Source organism: Plectropomus leopardus, chromosome 11 (genome assembly GCF_008729295.1).
Source record: "Plectropomus leopardus isolate mb chromosome 11, YSFRI_Pleo_2.0, whole genome shotgun sequence".
In the NCBI taxonomy this organism is placed as follows: Eukaryota; Metazoa; Chordata; class Actinopteri; order Perciformes; family Serranidae; genus Plectropomus; species Plectropomus leopardus.
Window position 1 is genome coordinate 13,845,464 of NC_056473.1, and position 25,691 is coordinate 13,871,154.

Sequence of the window (25,691 nt, forward strand, 5' to 3'; positions counted from 1 at the left end):
GCCAATACATTTTAGTAAAGGCCTGTCAAGTTTTTGTTTTGTTATTCTTATCAGTAACCACACAGTACTGTTTCTTGAAGCAATTTTTAAGCAGAATTTTTCACAGAATGGGAAAGTTTCCTACTTTCAAGAGTAATACCAGTGTTTTCTTCTGTTTTATGCCATATTTAGGGATGGGTGAAAATTTAAAAAAAGATTTCTTTGGACTGCTCTTTTTAGTGTCTGATTTACCAGGTGCATTCAAGCTGAAGACAGCTTCAGACAAAAACACATAATAATGAAGAGCAAAAGAAATGGATGAGGTGAGCCATGAAACATATTCTGGAGCTCACATGAATGCAGCATTAGGCTGTGGCTGGCAATCTGCTACTTGTCCCTTGCAGAACAACAGACCGTTGGTCAGCGACATTTCTGTAACATGTACTATAATCGAGTGTCAGAGAAACTGACTCTGTATTTTGCTAAAGGTATCAAAACTCAAAGGATTTAATGCAATTAAATGCACCAACTCAAAGGAACTGATACTGTAAAAAGAACTAAAGAAGATCTTTAATTACTCTTGCTATGTTGTGTGAGATGTCAACATTATGGGAATATCTTTACTGTTTACCACTAATTGCAGGTTAGTGTCACTAACTACAAGCAGAAAATGAACTATGGTAAGTGTTTGATAAGCCTGGTAACAGCTACTTAAAGTGTAAACATATGTTTAGAGGCGCTTTTGATAAATAAGAGAGAACGTTTTCCTGTAGCTAGGCGCAAGAGTCAGTTTAGCCCTGGTTCCTTCATCAAAAAGCCTAAGGGATTTTCCACTGAGTTTTTCGATTATTACAAAAATAAGCTCTGTGGCAAAAATCATTTATGATAATTACATTTTTCGTTCAGCAAGATAATCTTCACAAACAAACACTACTAGATAGGATTTTTGAGGCCTCAATGCAATTGCCACAATTAGAAAGCTAACGTTAGCCTATAAACGAATAACACTTGATATAACATCGCCACCACAACAAGGGTGTAAAGTCGTGTTTAGCACGGCATGAGGATGTTCTGTTGTCGCTTGATAGCAACTGCCATTGTTTTAGACATATAAATTTAAGTTTGGTAGTCGGACATTTACTGACATATTTTATGCTGCAGAACAAAACATGAAAGTCTTTTAACCTTGTGTTAACCACAACCTTATTTCTGTCTTCTTACTGAAAACCTATTGAGAAATACGACTGACTTTGAGACGAGGGAATCGGAGGTGCTGAAATGCTAACTCATTTCGAGGTGTTTGTTTTCATTACTGGAATACTCGGTAGTATGTGTCTTTACTGATGGTACTAATATTAAGCTTACTATGAGGTCTAAGAATTCACTAAAAGACGTCTTGGAGTTCTGCAGAGTGTCTTTGTTTTTTGTAGCATGTAGAGAAAATGTTGGACAAGGCAATAGAAGCATTAGACCAGAAAGATGACTGATATTGTCCAAGTTCATGCATACTATAGCTGTGATTGTGCATAAAAGGAAAAACATGGTGCTTTGGATCAATTAATTTTGGTGTTTGTGTTAAGCCGAGAGAACACCATCTGTCAGAGTTTTAAGGTTTGCAAATCAAGAATCAGGCTCGAGTTCTTTCTGTGCCGGGTTAGAAAAAAGTCTAGTTAATTTGAGAACAGAATCACTGACCCCAAACAAGTGCTTTCAAACTTGTGTGTATTATGGTATTAGAGCTGTGATCATAGACGGAGCAGCAAGCCTGTTACCAAGCGACTAATGCATGGAAATGTGCCGGCTAAAGACCAATCACCAGGCTGCAGAATAGGCTTTGCTCTTAGTCGAGGGATTACCAGGCAGTGTGAAATGAAGTCTGATTATTCCACCACCGCCCCGCCACCCATACGCACACACCAACCCACACACACACACGCTTCTCTGTCTGTGTCAAAGCCTTTACGAAGGAGGCAGTTGACAAAACGAGAGTCATAATGGTACTAGCCGTAACATTAACACCCTCGCCTTTTATACATGAAGACATCAGGCAATCACACAGACATGCTGTCACATGTACACACACACACACACACACACACACACACACACACACACACACAAACACGTGGTCTCAGCAGCAGCTGTTCAGCCCACTCTCATAATCCCTGTAGACGGAGGAGGTGTGTGTGTGTGTGTGTGTTTGTGTGTGTGTGTGTGTGTGGTGACATCTGCTTCTCCCAGTGTGGCCCTGTCATCAATGGTTTCTCTGGGGCCAAGTTTAGAGTCTGTGCGAACTCGCCACATAGTGTACTTAATGTGTGGAGACAGTGTTTACGTGCTAATCTTGTCCAGCTGTGTTGGTAAGAAGCTGTGGAGTTATTTCAAGTATCAGTTAGTATATTGAAGAGTCAGTTTGTGATAAGTGATATGGATAAAATTGTAGTTTTATAACACCATAGTAATGTATATTGTATTATGGTAGATTTTCTGGAAAGTCACTTGAAAATCTGCTCGTCACTCACTCATCCTCATTGTACTGGCTAGTGCAGGGTAGCAAGAAAGTCCCTCCACTTCCTTCTGTCTTTGTACAATTTTTCTATAAAAAGAGAAGTAACCACTGTGAAGTTTTCACAGACCTGTGACCCTCCATGCTGCTTTCTACTGTTTACCAGTTCTCTGGCCTGTCTGTGATGCTGAATGGACACATCAAATCCACCCACCCACACACATACACATGCTCATCCGCTGCAGAGCCGTGTACACAGCTTATCTCTACTAGCAATGGGAAAGGAGTTACAACCTATTTTCAGCGAATTTGACCAGTGTTAAAAAAAAAATCTGGTGTGAACGCACTAATTTTGGTGGAAAATGGGTATAAATTGTGGATATGCTTTGAATGTCCAATGAAGCTCCCTAAACAGAAACAAATACAAATTGGGAATATGCAATTTGAGATGTGAGGCCACTTATCAGGCAGAGATGGTCAGGCAGAGAAAACTCTCAATGCTGCTGCTTAAATCTTAACCATTCTTTTTTTTAAATATCTCTCATATGAGTCCAAGGAGTCTTATGAGTATTATGAGTCCAGCTTTATGGAAGTGCAGTATAAATTTTCTGGAGAATCACTTTATAAAATGATGCCCTGGGACTTTGGACCACTGCTGCATGCTATTAGTCTTACTATTCCCGTGAAGTCTTCCAACTTAATTGTCAAATGATGGCCATAATATCCTAAAAATACTCACCTCAGCGTAACTTTTGCAGTGATCAGTGGCCTTGTATAATCCGGGGATTATACAATAATATTTGCTTTTTTACCCCCTGAAACTGTTGGACAACACTTCTCTTTAACATTTTGTGAGAGCTCTACACACCAAACTCTGATGATAGCCTTGTCCTTGTGTTTTTTCCCTCTTCAGGTCAAAGAGGAGATGCTGCTGGAAGCGCTGACGACCAGGAAGACGGTGACTGTTGGAGAGAGACTCATCGTACCCTACAAACTTGCTGAGGTGACTTTTTTAGTTTTGACACCTACCTATCTGAATCTCAGATACACAGACTTTATCTGGCCTCCTAAAACTGATGACACATAACTGGTAAAACCCTAGTATGACGCTTAACATTTAGGATTTTTATTTTGATTTCTAATACAGCTTGGTCAAAAGGGCCTGTGTGAAGGGGTCAGCAGAGCCATGGCTTTAGTAAACTACAGCCAATGTCAAGAGAGGTTTTTGTAGTTGAATGTTTTGTTCTGAAGTGCGTCAGCTGTGGGGGAGATTCTGTGTTTGTGTGTGCATGCTGTGGAGCTTGTCTGGGAAGTTTGTTGTGGCACTTCCCTTGGCCCCCACAGTTTCTGTCTGAGGCTCCTTTGATAGAGGTCTCTTCCTCTGCAACTTCCTGTTTCCTGTCAAGTCAAGGAATAGTGCAACTTAACCCCATCCGTACAGCCCTCTGGACTCAGTCAGTGAAATTCTCCTCCAGGCTGACCCAGATAGGCTCCTCTGATGTCTATCAGAATATTCAGTGGTTTTCTTGTATCTCTCTGTCCCCAAAGTCTGTGATGGTTCAGTGTAGAATTCAATTTGGTGCAGCTCTCTGCTTGTGTCTGCGGGGCCTTTTGTCTGAAGAAGGAAATGCTACACATAGATTGTCTGTTATGTGCCCCCCCCCATCCCTTTAGTCATGTGGTCTGGTCCCAGGAATGTGCAACCTCCACTGGAATATACAGTACAGAGGCCAGAAGCTAGATCCTCAGTCTGTCTCTGTTTGTTTCTCTCTTTCTCAGTCAGTAGCACACGTTTCAGACACACATTCACTTTTTATAAACTAGCTGTGTAAAAGAAGCTCAGACAATGTGATCAGAAACCTAATCCTGGACAAAGGCTGCAGCTATGATAAACCCTGTCCAGCAGCTTCTGGTGTCATGCTATGGAAGCTCCCTTCTGTTTTTCACAAGATAGCTTTATCTGAAAAGTCTGTGACACACCAGGCCAGCATCAAAGAACCAGCATTGACTAAAGCCCTTCTGGCGTCGCCTTAGTGTTACCATTTCGCGGCTAAAAAGTTGCACAGGAACACACAAAACCGACAGCCAACCAGCACATACTGTACATCCGGTGGGAAACCGGAAGACTGTCATGACGCTTAGTTAGGTAGCTTGTTAGCCTGTTAGCAGATTAACAACACAGCCTAACATGGTGTACATGCTATTCAAAATTTAAAACAGACGGTCAGATAACCCATTTGTTATGCTAAAATAGCCAGTTATTTACAGACTGTGTTGTTCCACCCCTTTGTCAGCAGCCACCCTCCCATGCCCATGTGTCCACGGTTCGTTGTTGGTCAGGCATCATACATTGGGTTTAAAGAGCTTCGTTGTTAAAAATTAGCAGCCTGAGGCATCTCAAAACAACACTTACAGTATAAAAGCAATGAGAGAGAGCCAAAACAGTTAAATTGCATGCTGTAAAACCAAAACAAAGGGCTGAAAGATGCTATGAAGCTTTGTAGAGCTGAAGGGGACTGCAGGGGGAGGTGATAATTATCTCTAAGTTTGTCACTATGCCAAGGGGGCCTTTTTACATACACAAAGAAGTGTTATCTATTATTAATGAAAACGTATTACGTATAAGCCCTTTTAATTCAACCTAGAAGGAACCAAGGCAGGGAATACCTCTTTGCATAATGCATTCCCTAGCCACTAACTCTAACTCTGACAGCTATATGCCTAACCATTGCCCTCGCCAGTCTGTACCCTCAAACAGCCATTTGATGAACCGGGGACTGACCATAGTGTCCTCACATTCCAAAAAATGTCTTCAACTCTCTGTATCTAATCAAATTAGTCCTCGCAAAAATAGACGCACAAGAGCACACACACACACATACACAAACACACGAGACAAGAGCAGCAAAAGTGAAGCCCTGCCCTGATCTGACTGAGGGGCCGTGGGAGCGAGTTGAGGCCACCTGTGGAATCCATAACACGCCTGTTTTTATACAAAGGAAATGTGGAAAAAAAGAACCTGGCAAATGTGGCCGCTTCTTCTCAGAAATGGTTTCTTCCTACTTGGATGAGAGAGGTTGAGAAAGTGTGTTTGGCTTCTGTCCCATCCACCCACTGTTGAGATTTTGGCGTGTGAGCTGTTGAACCTCAGCGTGCTGCAGATAGAAGCTGGTATTTCCAGAACTTTAGTAAAATCCCTAAATTCATTAGATGGGGAGTGGTTGAGACAGGTAGAATACATTTATAAATTGCATTGTTTTGATTCCAGAGTGATGATGAGAGAAAATGCAGTTCATGCAGGGAAACTGCTCGGCGATCTCTAGGTCAGAGTCTTGAGTTTGTTAATGTGTTTAAGGCTTCCTCCAGGACACCAAAGAAGTGCTTTAGTGGCTCAGATGAATTTGTCATCAAAGTGCAACATTTTAGTTTTCAATCCAGCCTTTCTCAGAGTAAAAGAGTCATATTTCCAAACAATAAGCCACCTGCTGCTTATGTTTTCATATTTCAATAAGCAATACAGAAAAGCATCTTGGCTTGCATTATTAGTTATGCCGTGTGATTCGGTATTTGATTATCTCATATACAACAAACCTGGCCTAAATTCAAACATTTAGCACAAAAATGAATGAAAAAGAGCATATTCTGCCATCCAATTTTGTACATAGGCCTACACATGTGAATGAGAATCTGCTCTTTTCATGTTCAAAGTCATGCTGGAGATAATACTGACACAGTGTGCCAAGAGAGAGAAGAAAACAGTAGATTTTCACACAGAAAAGTGGATATAAAGAAAAGAAATAAAGATACTTGCAGACTAGCCTCAGCAGTTCTTTGTGGAAAGTGCTAATTAGCAAATGTTATCATGCTAACACACTAAACTGAGATAGTAAACGTACATTTGGTTTTTGTTTCTTGTTTTGTATGACTTAAACAATGTAAATCTATGACGTAAATTAATAACTCATGAGAATATGATAAAAAGGGTAATAAATTTCAGGCTTCTGATTGGCCAGCATCTTCTTCTCTGTGTGCCTTAAAGTTATGGTTATATCGCTGCCTGTTTGTTTGGCAGGCTCCTGACCGCACTTAAGTTGTGTTTTTTGTTTTCATTCAGACAAAAAATATTTTTTGTTATAATATATAATTTTTTTGAGAGTGAAGGGGGAAAAGCCCTGTTTACAAGAACACATGTGTCCATGTGGACAAGGACATTTCACAGTCCATTTTGACTGAATGGAGAGAGAAATAAGACTGAAACCAGGCAGTGATAAAGATGATAGCTATATATGGATTTATATTGACTTCAGCAGTCTGTACAAACTTATATTCTACATTAACTTAAACTCACTGTAAATACAGACACTATCAGTTCATCACTGATAACATTATTGTAAAATTATGGGGAATCCCACGCTAGGTGCTAATTATCTTGATCTTTGCGGTTCAGCTTGGGTTTTGACACAAAGTTTATTTCAGGTCTGGAGAAGTGAGAAAACATCAGTGTGTGTGTGCTGAGATCATCATTGCGTGAAAGTGTGTCTCTTAGGGTGTAAATGCACGTGAGCCCATGTCTGTCAAGATAAGGTGTAATGGTGACTTTGACATTTTTGATGTGGCTCCAGATAATGTGACTCCACCACTTCCTTCTTCCTGTTTAAAGACAGACATGGGTCAGGGGAAGGGGAGGGGGCATCAGATACTTTCTTCATATGCTGTGCATTCATATAAAAGAGTCTGCCGTTTCAGTTGGTGAAGCTGTGTAGTAAGAGTGCAGGGGTACAGTAATCTCTGAGGGACTGTAAAATGTATCTACACTCACAGACAAAAACAACAACACCATAAATACAAATTAAAAACACGCGCAGATTGGCATATTGTGGTGAAACATACTGGCACGCACAAAACATCCTGCAGCGAGGAGGCTAGCAAGCCACGTGCTGCATGAGCTCATGCTGGTGTTTCACACCTCCTGTGGTTTTCTGGAGAAAGACATAGAGAAGAAATGGAAAGAAAGAGAACAACAACTTTCTCTCAGCCGAGCCTTGTAGTCACAAACACCAGCAAAGGTTAAACAGCTACGACAGTTACACTGTACAAAAGTCTCTGATAAAGCACGGCTAATTATTTTGTCAGTTTCTTGGGTGGCCCTCCAGTAAAACATTCTCAACCCAGTTGCTTCCAGCCACGTTCCCTCCTGGGTCCTAACTGGTCCCATTGTGGTGAATAATTAAATTACATGGCGAACACAGAGACAATTCATGCTCAGTGAGCATGTCAAATGTTCACATCTCATCTGCCAATCCCCCGAGTTCCTGCTGCACTATTTAAATCATGATTCTTCTTATCAAACGTTGTATTATTCATAACAATCTTACATAACTTTGTGGGAGCAGGGACGTCACAGGCATGCTCGCTAAAAATATCATAAACAATCAATAATGCAAGAGTGAAGAGGCAGCTTTTTAAATGCAGGGTTTTGCTTCATCACGGCTGTTGGCTGCATGTGGCCTCAGCAGGCGTCATTAGGTTCACAGTGTCCCATAAAGGAAAGAGGGGGAGTATTTTATTTTATTTCCTTTTGTTACATAATTGATTTAAGACTTTTATTCAGTTTTAAGGTCCTTGCAGTATGAGGCTGTGTGCATGTTTTTGTTCATTATTTCAGGAAACTTTTGACCAACTTCCTCTGGCAACTTGGTCTGTCTGAACCCTCTGAACAAGGGTGGTAACACAGTACATGTTAAAATACAAAAAGTTATATAAAGCTCCGTTCACAGGCAAAAAACATCTGAATTCAGAGAAGGAACACCGAATTATCACAAAGGGACACTCACAAAAAAAATGGCTAACTCCCCACAAACAAAAAGGGAAGATTTCAAACTAAGAGCACTGTATGTAAGAACTCTACTTTATATAAGTCACTCAAACTGCTGAGGTCTCATATTGTGGAGTGAGGGCCATGGATTTTGTCCCATTTGAAGTATTAGGAAGCATCTTTTTTCTGGTCAGTATGAATAGTTATAAATGATGAGTTAATATTACAGCAATAAAGCTTCTTTCAACATGACCTCTGACTATGATCTTGAGACAGACCCTGAAGTGTGTCATCCAGTCCTTTAAAAACTTTTCTGAATTACAATATCAGTCTAGAAAAAGCACAAAAATGATTTGGTTGTTGAGAGCTATAAACTGCAAGAAGTTTGACATTGTGTGTGGTTGCACTGTTTTGAGCTTTTACCCCAAATATGCTGATTTCCACTATGTGTGTCCCAATCTGATATTAGCCCTTGCCATGTCACACAGCTGTGTCAATTTAATCCACGCTTTTTGCCATTTTTCTGTTGCAATATTTCATAAATTTAGCCAGTTATCTATGTAGGAAGATAGCAACCGATTTTTTAATTCTGCCAAGCTCTGATTTGACTACTGTTTATTCAAATGGTGGAATAGTCATCAATGGGCACATCACCAGACCTATTTGAGTTGCTAAACAAATGTTAGAGCTGGACTAAAACCAAGCTGTGGGCATGTCTGACATTTCAGCATTGACAGGAGGTAGATGATTACACCAAAATACTTTAGGGAAAGTTAAGAAGTTAAATATTTTGCAGTTATATTACTCTACTCTGGATGTACAACATGAAAAATGTATGTTTGCTAGGATGGTGGACTATGCATAATTACTGCTTTGGTATAGACCAGGTCCTGTCCTGACAACCAGCTTGACTTCAGCAACACCAAACATCATGTTGTTGACACTACTGCCTATTTTGTACATAAAGACTGCAGCATTTTCTGTCTTTGGTTAACAGGTCAGCTGGTTAAGTGTTTGGTTAAGCAGAGTTTAGTGAAACCCAAGGGCCCTTGTCAAGGTTTTAATGGGCCCCTAGCCCTCATAAAGAGCAGTATGATTCTGTGTTTTTTCACTTACCTAAAGCTGACACTAATAGAGACATTTCCTCCACTCTGTTTCCTATTTGTTTTCATTCTCTGCTAAATTAGATCTACTCTGATTGGATTACACTGAACAGAGAATTTTCACATTGGGGTCCCTGTGATGCACAACTATTTCGGGGTTCCTGGCGTGAAAACGTCTGACCCAGTTGAAGCAGATTTCTTTTGTCTTGTTCCACTCCCCCATTCAATCACAACACTTCTTGCTGCCAAAGAACGTGCTCCGGTGTCCAAGTCTCCATTTAAGTCTGCTTATGTTATCTTAGCATGCCTTTCATCATCGTCTAAGAGGGGAACATAGTTGCTCTTTGGCTCGTTGAGGCGCAATAATGGCTCCTTTTGGCAGCGTTGTTTCTTATGTATCATAAAGCAATCCATTATTTTAAAAAAAAGTTGTCCAAATAGTGATCTGTAGGTCTGGAGACACTTAAAGCTCTGGCTCCTGACTGAAAACACCTAAAGTATTACAGCACTTTTCACAGCAGGACTCCCAAACATGAGAACAGTAACTCAGAGTTGTGAGCAGTCTGGGAGCTTTAACACCAGCCCCATGTTTACCCTCGAAATACAAGTGGCTGTTGTTTTAAACCTAAATTACAGGAGAAGAGTTGCTAGCTGACTGGTAGTATTTTTAGTAGCTTACTTGAGCTAGCAGGTAGCCTACTGTTGTCTAAATGAATCTGACCTGAGTGAGATACCCTCAGACACAAATGTTTGCTAACTTTATGTGTTTCACTGAGTTTGACCCTGGTAGATTTATTTAGGCATCAGTAACCAATTTTTGACCATTAGCTTTGGTTAGTCAACAAAAGCACATGGTCAGGTTCAGAAAGAAACATTATGGTTTGGCTTTACATTCATGCAGGAAACACACACTGGGCTCCTGGGTGAAAGTCTGCAGTTTCTTAGACCCGTCCACCACCACCACCCATCCCTCCCTCCCTTTGTGCTCCTTATGTTATATCCGGCAGCGTTTCAACCTGACTGCATTCAGCGGCGTATCATAACATTGCAAAAGGTTCCTCTCAGCTGCCTTACAAACTGATGCTGCCCCACGATGAATAACACCACCACAAAAAGTGGCTTTTGGCATCAATGTCTTTGGAGGAAATCACTTCTACAATTCTTATGATAAACTATTGACAGATGATTTTACTGGCAGCCGGGCCTCCAGGAAGTGTGCTGGGCTTTGAAACCAATTTTTGTGGTGGCCAAATAGTGATATTTCAACTCTGGAGTCCATCACATACAGTTTAATTCCTATCAATCAACTGATTGATAATTTAACTAGACTAAACTAGATTTCCATAGTGGCTTGATCCAAATTATTGAATGTCTCAGTTTATTAGTCACTGCAGCATTTCTGAGCCGTCCATCTCTGCTTCTCCTCGTGGTTTTTACATCTTTTTGTTCCCTCAGTGAGTCCCGTCAGATGACTCAGCTTCTCCCTCTGAGAGCAGTTCATTAGACCTCTTCTCTGTCCACTTCACACATTTAATGTGACACTGATCCAGTTCTAGAGGAGAGAGAGTGAACATTAATGTTGTGTTTGTCTCGTTGCCTCTGACCTAAGCTGCTGCAGTTGTCAGGTGTTTGGGTTTAGTATAGTGAAGCGGGCAGGTTTGTGTCATATGCTGACTACAATAACAGAGGCCACTGCAGAATGACTGCGATATAGGAGGAAAAAAGCAGTTCATAATAAAAATACAAACAAAATAAATATGTTAACAAAAATCGGGAAGTGTTTTACTGGTTGCATAACTGTTCCCTCTGTAGTCATTTAACACTTGTGGGCCACACCAGCAACACTGCCAACACTGTGACATAAAAAATGGTTGAGCAGCAGCGGAGAGTTACTGTACTTCAGTAAGGCTGAGAGGGAGAGTGATAAAACAGTATTGGCTGCTGTGTTATATGTTTTTGATCAGGATTAAACTTTTTCTCTCTCTCTCTCTCTCTCTGTGTGTGTGTGTGTGTGTGTGTGTGTGTGTGTGTGTGTGTGTGTGTGTGTGTGTGTGTGTGTGTGTGTGTGTGCGTGCATGCGTGCGTGCGTGCGTGCGTGTGTGTGTGTGTGTATAGGCGGGCACAGTGAGGGACTCCATGGCCAAGTCGCTGTACAGCGCGCTATTTGACTGGATTGTATTCAGGACCAATCATGCTCTGCTAAACAACAAGGACCTGGAAGACACTTCAAAGGTAGGAATGAAAACACACACATACTTAAAGACATCAGGCTCGCACAAATGTTTCTCCAAACTAAAAGAAAGCAGTAACATAAACATTTGCTTCCTCTTGATTGTTACAAAAATGTATGTAATGGTTCAATTCAACAATAACAGTGTACACAGGCAACTTTTTTTTTTCTATTTTGTGCTTACTAATCTCTATTTTCCTGCCTTTTACCCGGAAATGGATCTGAGAGTGACATCTTCAAGCATGCCTGATTTCTTGGAGTGAGTTAGGAGTGAGGAGCATGGATGCACAGGTGTATCTTTTGTGGAAACCTGACGGCACCTGTGATATATTAAAAAGGCATGACTCACAGCTGAGGATGCAGCTGTGCTTCACAGCCTAAAGAAACAATTACACACTTTAAAACTACATATAAAGCTGGGCCCAGACTACACAATGTTTTTGTCTGTTATAATACTCACGGTGTCACATTAGGTGATTATACAGTCATAAATCTTACCATGACTTGGCCAAGTGACATGACAAACAAAGCTCACCATCGTCACAGTTCCACCTGCTGCACAACAACATCTTTATCTTTAACTTCTCTACTCTTTTGCTTTACTATGTTCACAGTTGAAGAGCACTCTGTGCTTCCACTGTTCAAAGTCACAAACGTTAGGAGACGTGGAAGTTAAAAATTGTCACATGGCAGTTGAGACACTGTAAGGTGTGCAAGACATGGTGTCAGTTGTCATCCGATATGACATACTGCAGGTAATGTAACGACAAATTGACAGAGCCATCACCTATTATCGTTCCTGATCTGAGCCAAAGCCCTACGATGGTACCGGGGTGATACTGTGAAGTCTGAACCAGGGATAGCAAAACAAAAATACCAATATAAAGTATATCAATACCATATAATTTTGTCCTTAAAAGCTGTTGGGGTGTTCAGTAGCTCACCTGGTAGAGCGGGCTTCACATGTACAAATGCTGTGTCTTTATTGCAGCGGGGACAGGTCCTGTGGCCCTTTGCTGCCTTTCATCCCCTCTCTCTCCCCCTTTCACACTACATCTGTCCCATCAAATAAAAGCAAAAAACCCCACAAAATAATCTCCAAAAAAAGCTTCTTTTGATGGGTTATAAAACCATTTTTAAGATAGGTTTGGTTGCAGTTTCAGTAATTTCATACTAAATTAAAAATTCTGTCATAAACAAATTAATCATTTACACACTGCATACTTTTTGGGCTTTGCAGTTGCGGTTGTTTTCATGGTGCCATGCGATATAAATGTCCAATATTAGAATGGTAAAGTACACAAGAGTATTTATAGTGACAGTGCTGTTATGTAATGTCATTTGCAGTTTGTGTTTTACTGCCAGAAGGCAGTTTTCCACAGTGTTGGACAATGAAATTCAGTTGTGTTCTATTTTAGTGTTGTGACAGTTTAACATTCATATAAAAGGCATTGAGGGGTTTTTATTTCAGGGTTTCCTTCTCGAACAAAGACAGCAAATTTAACCACACTTTAACCACATGTTAAAGTCAAACCGACACCAATTGACTTTAATGAAACAGCTTGCTGAACTGCACTTCCAGGTAAAAATATTCTTTAAGATGAGCTCACAGATGAGAAAAAAAGACATCCTGTGTGAATACAACTTAACACTATTATTTGCTGACCTTTGCATTTCTAATTATGTCAAGTCAAAAAATATACTTTGAAAAAAGTCTATAAAGCCATGGATGAGTTTTTTCTTCGAATTTATTTTTTTTAATGAACTCTTAGTTTCCTACAATCAAAAGGGCAGAGCTCAATTGCGTCCTGTAATTGTAATTATGTCCCGAATAACAGAATAAATACATGTGAACACTCATCAAAGAATGAAAAAAACCAGAGTAGATCAGTAGATGTAAAACGTGCTGTAGCGATACAAACAGCTTGTACTTTATAGCTGCTGTAAAGGAAGGTAAGCATTTGAAAAATCTATACTTTTGGAAATAATATTTTGCAAAACATCAAGTTATACAGAAATTCTGCGTTCTTCTCTTTAAAAAAAATCCCAATTTATCTTTTTAGCCAAAAGCCCACCAAGCAGTGGCGCAGTGTGCCCTGTGGTGGGCTGGCATGTAATGTCTATGAAAAGCTGATGCTGAGTGACGCTGAGCTCAGTGAGCTGCAACAGTTTGTACCGCAAAGTGTGGCCAAACTAGCTACAAATTTCTTCCCGCCTGAAACATGAGAACACGTCTCCGGACTTTAGAAAAATGTTACTATAGCGGCAAAAAACACTTAAGATAAATATCTGGAACAAGCAGGGTGCCCTCTGAGAACCAATCATGAAAGTCTTTCAAAAATTTTGAAAAAAATTTTGAAAAATGTTTACCTCCTATATCAACATCTCTCTGTCTTATTCATGTCTTCCCTTTTGTTCTATTTGTCCTTCTTCACCCTCTTTTGTCTGACTCATGCTCACCATCCCGCTGCTGTCTGTCAGTCACACCTGCCGGTCTGTGCGTCAGGCAAGACTCGATTCCCTCCTTTGTGGCTTCCTCTATTCCCAGAGGCAGGGAGTGGTGTGATATGAAAATTACACTGTTGTGTGTGTGTGTGTGTGTGTGTGTGTGTGTGTGTGTGTGTGTGTGTGTGTGTGTGTGAGTGCACTCGCGCATATATATAACAGGGAACATACTCATCGTTACACAGTCACCAACAGGGAACGGCAAAACTAACAGGGGACATTTTTTAAGTCCCCACTTGGACATGCTCTAAATCATCATAAAATCATGTGTTATGGCCTCTGGTGAAATTTTTCAGATTCGTGCGTGCGTGCGTGCGTGCGTGCGTGCGTGCGTGCGTGTGTGTGTGCATGCTTGTGTGCCAAGAACATTTGGGCAGATGGCATCAAGTTCCCTTCAGCTCAGTTTACCCCCTGTGGTCCACACAGAGGACCACAGGGGGTATGTTTTTGTGTGCCTCCCTTGGCACTGACATCATCTGTGTGTGTGTGTGTGTGTGTGTGTGTGTGTGCGCCTCCCTTGGCCCTGACATCATCAGTGTGCGTGTTCGCTCTCCCTCGGTGCTTTCAGGGGGTCGATGAGGTTGCACTTTCCGTCAAGGTCATGGTTCTTATGTACAGATAACAGTTTATATACACAGCTCATGTATGTTTTTGCTTTAAAACCGTCCTTCAGAGGGAAATAAAACACTGCTTATTAAATTAGATTAAATTGGAAACAGCTTTTGCAGTCCATTTCATAATTAAAGGCTTTCTTTGAGTGGACGCCTCCTTCAGATGATGCATCTTCATGATATATGATGGCATGAATCTCTCTGACATGCAGGGAGCAACTGGGTCATTGGGGCTTTAAAGAATGAGATATAAAGAGAAACACAATAAATAATATCTCTAAATAATAAACAATCATATATTTTAAGAGATGTTTACAGTTGTTTTTTAAATGCTATTTTTATGAATGTGTAAAATGTAGAAATAAACTGAGCTCTCTGTGTTTTTTTTCACCAGATCCTGTCAATAGGAGTCCTGGACATCTTTGGTTTTGAGGATTATGAGAACAACAGTTTTGAACAGTTCTGCATAAACTTCGCCAACGAACGACTGCAACACTACTTCAACCAGCACATCTTCAAATTAGAACAGGTACAGTTTTATTATCTATCTGTCTCACTCTCCGCTCCTCTTTCTCCCTTCTCTGTGCCATTTCAGTCACTTGTTACCATCAACACAATTATTATTGTTGCAGCTACTGTTAACACGTCTTGGCATTTTGTGTTTTACCGCCTCTATGACGACGTTACCTACCAAACATTCATACGTGATCTGCTACGGTCTGTCTTGGTATTGTAATGACGTCAGTTTATGCACTGGCGTCACATTATTGTGGCTTTTACATATTCTTCAACATTGCTTTTATGCTTTTTATTGATTTAAATTATGGAGTGAAGAATAGGTCCTCCTGACTGAGTCTGCATTTACGTCAAACTGTGGAGAATAGATGACTTCCTGTTCAGTGGAGAGCTCTGAGTGCAGCACAATACGGTTTAACACAGTGCAAGAGAGGAGCTGCTTTTGTAATGCTGTCCCAGGTCTCTGAGGTGTTTTTCACACATCTTCGGTGTTTAGTCTGATCTGTAGCTTTACTTTGCTGAACACACTTTCAATAAATGCCAAAGACAGGAGTTAACCTTCAAGGATTTTACTGGAGGCAAGAGCACACAAACAGACAAACAGCAGACAAAAAAGTGTGGTAATTTACAAACAGAGAAAAATTAGATGCAATAGTTTGACCAAAAGTATTCCAATAAATAAGTTACAAATGGACATTTTAACCCAAATTAGGCCTCTAAAAATTTGAAAAGGAAAACAAAAATCTCTCTTTTACCAAAACAACTGATAAATATGCAGTCAGGGACTAGAAATCAATTCCTTTCCTTTTCACATTCCTTTGTTTTCATGGGTCACTAGACAAAAAGGCTGCAAATTGCTGAGCTAGTTTACCAGCACTAAGTGCAACCACATGGTAAAAAGTGAAAGAGTCTAAGCATATTTCTATAATAGATTTGCTTGGAGCAAAAATAAAATTGGCACAGAAACAGAAAGGATGGTTCTGTTGTATTTGAACAAACCGATTTAACCAGCTCCCCCTCAAAGCATTTCTAACCTAGCTGTACTTCTATAGAAAAAACAGGTCCAGTGTGTTCCAGGCATTATTTTGTGTTTTACAGTTGAAAATATAAGATAAGAAAATCCTTTATTGATCCCCAGAGGAGAAATTCAAGTTTTGCAGCAGTACAAGGGTACGTACAAGGGTAAAAGTTGCATGCATGAAAAAATAAATATTAAAGTGCAGAAAATAAATACATTGTAATGTTATGAAATACCTACTCTGCCCCTCAAGCAACCTAATTTGACGACATGCAGCATTTTCAGAATGCACTGCAAATACCACAAAAGAATTAGAAAACCTGCTAAAATACATTACAAACATAACATATTAAGAAAGCCACAACCACAACATGTTAAAAAAATGCACTACAAAATGTAAGTGTTTTTTACTGTGGTCAGGTCAGCCTCTATATGATAGCCATTACAGTAAGAACACTTAAGAGCGGACTTCAAAATAAAAGCTCCATGCTGGTTATTCACATTGATTCAACAAGTCAGTCAGTCTGTCATATTTAAATGATTAAGTAAATACATAAAGAAACAAAGATATGAACACAGTGCGTTTGCCCCTGTCGGCCACTGTATAATTTACTCGCTGTTCAATTTCTGATTTAATCTGATGCCTTCTGACATTTAATACCTGTTGATTAATAATTTTCTTAACCCTCAATAAGACTCTGGCATCTTTATTCTGAGGGGCTAGCCCTATAATGTTGGCTAATAGTAGCTATGGGTATAAGAATTATACACTTTTCAGTAGCAAACTGGTCATGTGCGGAAATGCAAGCTAGTGTTGTGGTGTTTTAGTTTTACCTTCAGTCATTTCATTTTGTGGCTGTTGATAAAATGTAGCTGAAAGAGGGAAAAAAACACTTAAATAAATCTCAATTCTGTATTCTGTAGCTCAGTGGCACCTGACTGAAATCAATAGACCTTTTACTGGTGAAACTAGTCTGCAAGTTTTATATCCCCTTGTCCTGTATAATCGCTTTGAGCCGGATAGCCACGTTCCCCTCGACATTACAGTAAAGCAGCTGTAATTATGTAGCTAGGTTAAGTTAGCGCACACATCCATTAAATTAGAAAGGTCAGAGGAAAAGTGCTGAATGACCAGAAGAGGCTGACAGGCTCGTTCAGAGTCGGGCAGAGCCGCGTGTTCCCTGACCGCTAATGCCTGCTAACACTGCCAACACTTTTTGTACATTGTCTCTGTCTGTGTTTGATTTGTTTATTTTTATTTACTCTTTTTTTCTCCTCTGAATAGCCTCACTCTCTTTTTTTTCTTTTCCGGTGTTATTTTATCACTGTTTGTCCGCGCTGCAACTGCCGTCATCAGCTTCATGACCACCCTCTCTCTCTCCCACTCAAAAGGACCATTACTAAACCACTAATCCCTGACCAGCTATATTATGTATTCATTATGCTCATTTATTCAGATACCCACTGCCAAACCACTCAATATTCAGTGTGCATGTTTTATTTATTTCCCCAAATCATATCCACAGAAGAAGAGAGAGCACAGTTAGAAGGAAAGAAAAAAAACGGAGAGAGAGACACATTTTGGGGAGATAATTAGTCTCAATCAGTTGGACTGTGTCACAGAAGCTGTCGGCTATCCTCTCCCTCGAACTAAGCCCTGATTGGTTGTGGCAACCTGGCAGGCGGGCCCATCGCTGAGGGCTGAATGAGGAGAGGAAAAAAAGAACAGTGTTTCAGAAAACGAGCGCAATAATGTCCCTTCACCCTCAATGAAGATCACAGACTGCCGATGCATTAATGGTTCTGTTATCTGTTTCTGACAGTTAGCCCTCAGGGTCTACACACACACACACACACACACACACGCACACTCACACTCACACTCACACATTGCAGGATGTAACATGTACTAACAAACAGGTTGTGTTACTGTGAATTAAAAATTGACGGATAGGCACTCTGAGGCTTTATTCTTACATCTAGATTTTCTGATGCTTAAGCTCACACAAGAACAATATATTTAATAATAATAATAATACATTTGATTTATGAGTGCTAATAACTAATAATGTGTTAAAAACTTTTAAATATAAAGGAGAAGAACTAGCATTCCTGCTATAATAAATCTTTAAGGCAGACAAATGCTATATGTATGTATTATTCATACGTAAAAATATATAAATTGAATTACAGTATTCCTATTTTAATCAACCAATGTTGATTACAGGAATAAATACCCATTAAAAAATCATATAAAAATAAAATATAACCATATTCCACGAAAAAAACTTTTAAAAAAGGGAAGGGGTTTTAAAGAACGATTCTAGCATAAAACAGCATAAAAGTTATATTGATTTGTGACTGACAGTCTCCCTTGAACCAATGCAATTAGAACTGTAAATAAACAAAGCATCTCGCTCCCAACTCTTGACATGCTTGGTCTATCTACTACTTATCTACTATCTTTCAAACTATGACTCTCTGGGGACACCTTTCCATCAGTTTGGACAATTAAGCCGGACACAGGTTCTGTATGTGTCTCCTGCACGACCTGATATGAAAGCAGCCCTGATACACACGGCCACATGCCTCCTGTTCTGGGTCAGTTGTAAACTTTTATACAATGTACATGCTGATATTATTAATATAGGATGTCAGCTATAGGTTGGTATATATGGATGAATAAATTAAACATTTCAACCTCAGCTGGAGTTCGATTGTCCACTGTAACACTTTTGACCGCAGCAGTATTTTCTTTCCATTTTTCCAACTTCCTGTGATGACACTTTTCAGACTGCCAATTGGGACCAGTTGGTTAAATTGTACCTGAGATGTCAGCGTTTTCATTTCTGTCTCAGAGGACTTTTCTCCTCTAGACCTTTCATGCTGTAAACTCTGTGGCCGAGGCCTCTAAACCCAGAATATATTAAATAATAGAATGTATTATTATCTTGAATATAAAACATATTATTAGACTAAAGGGAGTTTATTGGCTAGAAACCAGGTGATACAGACTTTAATAAATGTCATATTAGTTCTGTAACTTGTTTAATTCTTGTGTTGTCAGTCATTCTGTGACAGCAGGTGCTCCTCGATGGCTATCTCTGTTTTGATTGAGCCTTTTACTTCAAGGTGTTTTTTGTTTTTTCTTGTGTTATGTTCAACTAGCAGGTGTCAAAGTGCTGCTGAGACGCCTACCCTCATGGGACGGTGCCCAATAGTTCACGTTTATTATCCTTTAATCAGAGGGGTCCTCCAAACCTTTGGCTTTCTGCAGTTCTTGAGTTTATTTGACAGGACAACAGTTGAGATGGTGCCGAGCTCTGGGGCCCCTCTGAGGCTAGTTTGTGCAGCTTCCTAATGGAGGGTTTCTAGATCTTTGCTGATTTGTGTTTGTTTAAATAAAGTTGTGCAGTTCACGCCACGGGCCCCATCTAACCTCACTTTGACGTCACGAGGAGAGAAAGTACTCCACACCTCATCTGTTGCATCCTGTTAAGCCTTAAACTGCTGGCACTCATTTACGTTTAGAAGATAAAGAAACTTCTTGATTACATACACTCGCCAAACTTAAGAGTTATCAAGATGGTTTTGATTTTGTCATTTTTTAAATTTTTTTATCGCTAAATTATTACTATTTTAAATGTAAATGCACTTATTTAAGACAAGATCATGGCTTTTGTTTTTAAAAAAAATATTGATGAAGTTTCTAGATTTCTCCTACAGCTTGCTAACAAATCCCTTTACCAGAGATGCTAATAACGATACAAGTTTGTAGTTAACTGAAGCAGAAATATGAAAACTGGCATTACAGGAATCCTCTGTGCAAATATTGTCTTTGCTATAATTATCTTCCCCACAGTAACAGCACATGCATTTCTTCATTTGGTGCCTGGGTTAATACTGCTGTATGCTTTGAAAGTACAATGTCAGCACTACTTTTTATGATTCAGTCACACTTGTTCTAATCAACATGTTTAACAAGTAAATACAAATGTTAAAAAACATTCATGATTTTTTTTTAGGAATTTAATGGACTCAAGGATCAGGGACTAGATTCGGGACTTGCCTTTTTGACTTGAGATTTGACTTTTTGACTTGCAAAACACGGACTTGGACCTACCTCTGGCAGCATCTGATGATCTGATAAAGACCAAATCAGTCAAACTGCACAAGCATTAACCACTGCTTTCTTTTTGTTCGTCACTCTGACTTTGAAAGGTGATTTTCCATCAGGGGGATTTTCCTCTTCTCCTTCCTCTGGGCTTCACTCCCCTCCAACCAATCAGTAGGTCTTATCAGCAGCATGTGTGTTTACCTTGGGAACGGCAGCCAAAGCTAATAGGACCACACCAACCATAACCCTCAGTGAGACGGAGGACGGCGTGTGTGTTTACACTAAACATGCCAATTGGTGCTTGATTTCTGTTCTATGTGAAGACGCTATATCAAAGCAAGAAAACACACGACACGCCTTAGGCAAACATGATATCATGTTTAACTCGTGAGATATCTGCAGAGGAATAAAAAACAGGTTTACCATCATCTGATAGAAGAGGAGACTTCTTGCTGCCTACTGTTGCTGACTTCCTATACTGCTTGTATATGCACTGCAAGCTACTATTATAGGGATGCAACATTTGTTGTAATGAAAGAGCTGTTACTTTAGCAAGTTAGTTGAGCTATCCACCAGCACCTAACTGTCCAACAGAAAAGAAAGCCATCTCAGAGTTGCTCTTCATCCTCATAAAATCCCTCAATGCTCACCAGCAAAAGTGGTCCGTGAAAGCTAACCCCCGACTCACTCTGATTTTAGAATCATAGACTCTATGAAAATAATGGATGTAGCCACCATGATATCACCCGTTGGTTTGGACTACAATTTTGAAGACAACTTAGCTTTTGGGATTTTGATGTGAGCGAGGGGTGGATCTAACTCATAGATTGTAGTGATGCCTCACAGACAGCCTGCCACTTAAGCGACCCCCAGACAGATGTCATGATTTTTGAAATTCCTTATAGAGACCAACAACTGTTTTTGTACCAGGCTGTAAACATGTTTACTTCTGCTGTTAAGTTTGGTATTTTAACATGAAGGTCTTGGCACCAGCCTCAAGTGGCCATTTGAGGAACTATAGTTTTTGGCACTTCTGCTTTGGATTTAATTTTAGCCCCAGAAGTTGCTGCTTGTTTGGAACAAGCTTTGTCCACTTGGCATTTTGCATTGCTATATTTGCATTTTCCCAGCCTGTTCTCGTTCCCAGGGCTTCAAACCCTGTCACACCTCTTGGCGTGTAATATTGATGCTTAAGGCAGTCTTCAACTTCTTTATGAGAGGCCCATCGACTAACTCGACAGTAGTTGATGCTGAGAGCAACTGATGTAGCATAAAGAGCAAGAAATCCAAGGATCAAAGAAAACTGGACTTCAGCTGGTAGACCACAGTTTGTGACCCGTGTGACCCCAAAGGTCAGTGTTGTTAAAAGGTAAAGTTAAGCAATTTACGTAGGGCCATCGTGCACTGACATCATGCACGTGATTTTTTGCATCATGTTATGCACTTATTTTATCCCAAAACATATTCTTTTTTCTAATCTCAACCAAGTAGTTTTGTTGCCTGAATCTACTGTTTCACAGCATTAACATGTTACGTGTTTCAGCTCTGTTGACTTCATGTCTCAATAAGATGCAGAGGGAGCATGACAAGTGATCAGATAACTAACAACCTGGCATGAGAACATGTTGTTTCTCGCTGCTGTGTCTACAGTTTTTGTATCTTCCTTTTGGATGCCTGCTGCTAACTGCTACACACAAAATAATATACATCCAAATGCAGCAAAAAATAAGAAATAAAATACAGGCAGAGGGCAGAGGCTCTGCAAAAATATACACCACCACACACTTCCAGTGGGTCGTAAGTGATCACTGAGAGGGATTACTTCTGTATGAGTCTATACATGTTTTTCTTTTGAGGAAAATCCAATATATCTTTAAGTCCTCATAGGTCAGGAAAGCAAAGTTTGTGCTTTGATGCAGATTTTCTGCACACTTATTGAGATCAGTCCAGCTGATTCCTTGACATTGTTTGTGTGAGTCATGCTGGCTCACAGAGTCCAACTCTTTCTAGCCAGACCACTTAAAGCAAAACCTACTTACGGCGCATGTTTAATGAGAACACAATGAGCTTGTCCTCTTCTTTCATCCGTGTCTCTGTCAGTGTCAAGCCTTTTTCTCTCTCTGTGCTTTTAAGAGAACTCGCTCCAGCTCTCATAATTGCACTGCTGTTCCTCCTGTCTGCTCAATAAAAACAGTCCGCTGTCATAACAAGAGAGAAGGTCGCTGTGGGAGGGAGACTTACAAAGAAAGAGGAAACAGAGAGATACTGTAACAACACAAACACACTCACGGCCTCCCTCACCTTTTACATCTCAACACAATTCAGGCCTGCTTAAAAGCTGCGCTGCATTACCCAGCGGAGAACAGACACAGAGCTGGCTCGCAGACCAAGGGACGGCCACAAATTGACCACAACAGAACTCCCTGCTTTCTTCAGCACAGCAGGAAGTTTTCAGGCGTTTATTGCTCACAGATTCGTTTTGGTTTGAGATTTTTTTACATCTGTGTCTGTGTCCTAGTATTTTTTTTTCCAAACATGAGAAAACCCACTAAAAATAGGCTATAAACTTCATTTCCATGATGTTAGCAGGTGTTTTGTGCAATGGGAATGAGGCTTTAGGATTAATATGTCGCAGCGTCATCATGAAGAAACCTATGTCACATTTCGAGGGAAAAAAGTTTTGACACTAAAGCATGCATTGGCTACATCAACCAAAATTTGAATGTTTGGATTAAAATACACAAGGAACACTATTGGGGACTACAGAATGATATTAAAAAATAAATAAATGAATAAAATAATGGACCTGCACCCGCTGCTCAATAACTTGTTCTAGAAAATATCAGAAAATAGAGAAAAATGCCCATTATAGTTACCCAACCACTGAGTTTATTATGATGTAGAACAAAGATAAGCTTCAAATCTTCACATTTTAGAAACTGAGACGAGAAAAATTTGTATTTCTGCCAAAAAAGTGAAGCAATTAATCGGTTATTAAAATAGATCCACTAAAGAAAAAAATGAATTGTGTTGGTTCAGACAGCAGTAGCTGTTAAGATCAAGGTCATACAGAAATGTGAAGACTTGTTTCCTAAAGCAGGTTTAGGTTGGTTGTTGGATCTGGCATGTTTGACACTTACTGATGAAACTCTGCTCGCAGCCACTTTGCCGCTTAGTCGAACCATAACTGAACCACCTTCATAACTCGTTTGACGTACTGAGTCACAGCTTTGTAGTCGTCTGTCTGCAAGACTGATCTGTTTACGTAAATGTGTGTATGCAATGAAATGGCTGATGAGTGTTTGTGTATTTATCTCTTTATCTAATTGTCTCTCTGAGTCAACACATGTGTTCACAAACTCTCTCACAGACACAACAAAGTCCGCCAGATGAACTGAGTCAGGGAACTGCGAGTGCTTGGCTGGATGAGATTTAAACAAAAGCACATTTTAACGGCTCCACTTTCATTCTGTTGGATCCGGCGCAACCTCTGAATGAAACCAAACGCACCACATGTTCTGAATGCCTCATCAGTGATTCAGCAGCCTAAAAACAGTGGAGAGGGCAGACGTGTCGCATGTGTAAAAGCATCCTGCAGTGCTGCTTTAAATGCTTGACTGGCGTCTCATTTTAGTAATTAGGTTCCAACTGATTGTCAAAATATTTCACGTTTTCCCATCAGAGTTTAAAAATACATTCACATGTTCAGTAGATAACCACAAAAGGGTACCAGTGTGCAATGTAGAGACATGAATACTCAACATACAAATATGCACAATATGCACATAACACGCAAACTTGTATATCATACATACGTTATCCATACATGCACCGTTGTATTTACAGCTATTTTAGGGCTAGCCTGATCATTATGTACATTCCTGAACATGCTGGTTGTTCTGTGGCTGCCTGAGGGCCGGGATGCTTGAGATGGACTAATTCACAGGAAGAGTCATCTTGCTGTATGTCTGGCCAATCACAGAGTGATGTGACTGTGAATGTTGGTTTGTTAGCTTGAAATACTTAAGAGTCAGATACCTCCCTATTCTGACATCAGAGGTGTGTGTGGGGGTGGGGGGTGGTTTACGACACTGTTCAACAGTCTGACAGGAACTTAGTTTGAAGCCTTTAAGGGTGTCAACATTGATCCATCTCTTCGTCAGAGCAAGATATCTTGATAACTGGGACATGACTGAATGAAATATAGTACCAAAGTTTCCTAGATGATAACTCTTCATGATATGCTGCCTCTGCTGATGTTTCTTTTTCTGTTTCTTGAATTTGGAATTGACCACCAGAAAGCATCTAAAATACTTGTTTTGGCTCTTTGTTGAGATTATAACCATAGGTTGTGTTGTTTACACTTAACTCCTCATTTTTATAATATATTCTCTCCTCAGTAGTGATGAAAAGATGAAGCTTCATGAAGCATTGAAGATTTCCAGCAACTCGGTTTGCAAAGGCGTTCCTGTTATGATGCTTTATGTGCACACAAAACTACCTGTTGGTAGTTTTTTTTCTTTTAAAAGCCTGTGAGTCCCCTTTTATCGTTCTGTGTCCCCTCTCTAAATTCAGGGTTTTTTGCGGGTCTATAAACGCACTGCAGGCAGAGCTTTGAAAGCTTTTGTAAAAAAATGTTTGAATTATAGGAAAGTGGAAATCTAAACCTCAAGGCCGGGTTGAAATTTAATGAGAGGGAGGTGGGAGAGCGCTTCACCACAACCCTTAAATAAAATTGTCATTCATATCTAAGGAACATAAATGTTAAAAATCCATGTAATGCTCTGAGCACACTTATGTTCTTAAGAGGAACAAATGTCTGCGTTGCACATAAGATATTACATCATCTGATCGGCATATCGGGCAAAGATTTTCTGAGCACACTGTGTTTCCAAGAGGGATGAATCCTTTTGTTCGTAATGACTCCACTGCTTTTCATCTGACTACTGGAAACTCAGATCAGAGCCACATTAATAGTATATTGTTCTATCCATGATTTGGCATTTCGTATGTAAAAATACACTGCAGCTTTACGCAGCCATAAGCACTTTAATCGTTGTTATTGATTTTCCTCCAATAAACTCCCTCCTTTGCTTCTATTTTTGTTCAGCTCCTCACCAGTGCTGACCCTTAAGTTTCAGTGTTGTATTTGGGTCTGCTGAGCTTGCATGCTCTTTTCCAGCCGTCCAACAGTAAGACACGCAGTGACCTGAGCAGCTACTGGAGCAGGAACTGTTTACATACCTTCAAATGCACCTCCATATAGCTTTGCAGGGAGCGGAGAATGTTAA

At 40.0% G+C, this 25,691-nt stretch overlaps 1 protein-coding gene across 2 annotated transcripts in view; it reads left to right on the forward strand.

Annotated features, from left to right (window-relative positions):
* Positions 1-25,691, forward strand: part of LOC121949825 (unconventional myosin-IXAa-like) — a 164,643-nt gene that overhangs the window by 98,452 nt on the left and 40,500 nt on the right. For both annotated transcript variants that reach the window (XM_042495609.1, XM_042495610.1), the window contains exons 9-11: positions 3,399-3,488; positions 11,519-11,635; positions 15,144-15,278. In XM_042495609.1, the coding sequence (XP_042351543.1) occupies positions 3,399-3,488; positions 11,519-11,635; positions 15,144-15,278 (342 nt within the window). The remainder of the gene's footprint in view (positions 1-3,398; positions 3,489-11,518; positions 11,636-15,143; positions 15,279-25,691) is intronic.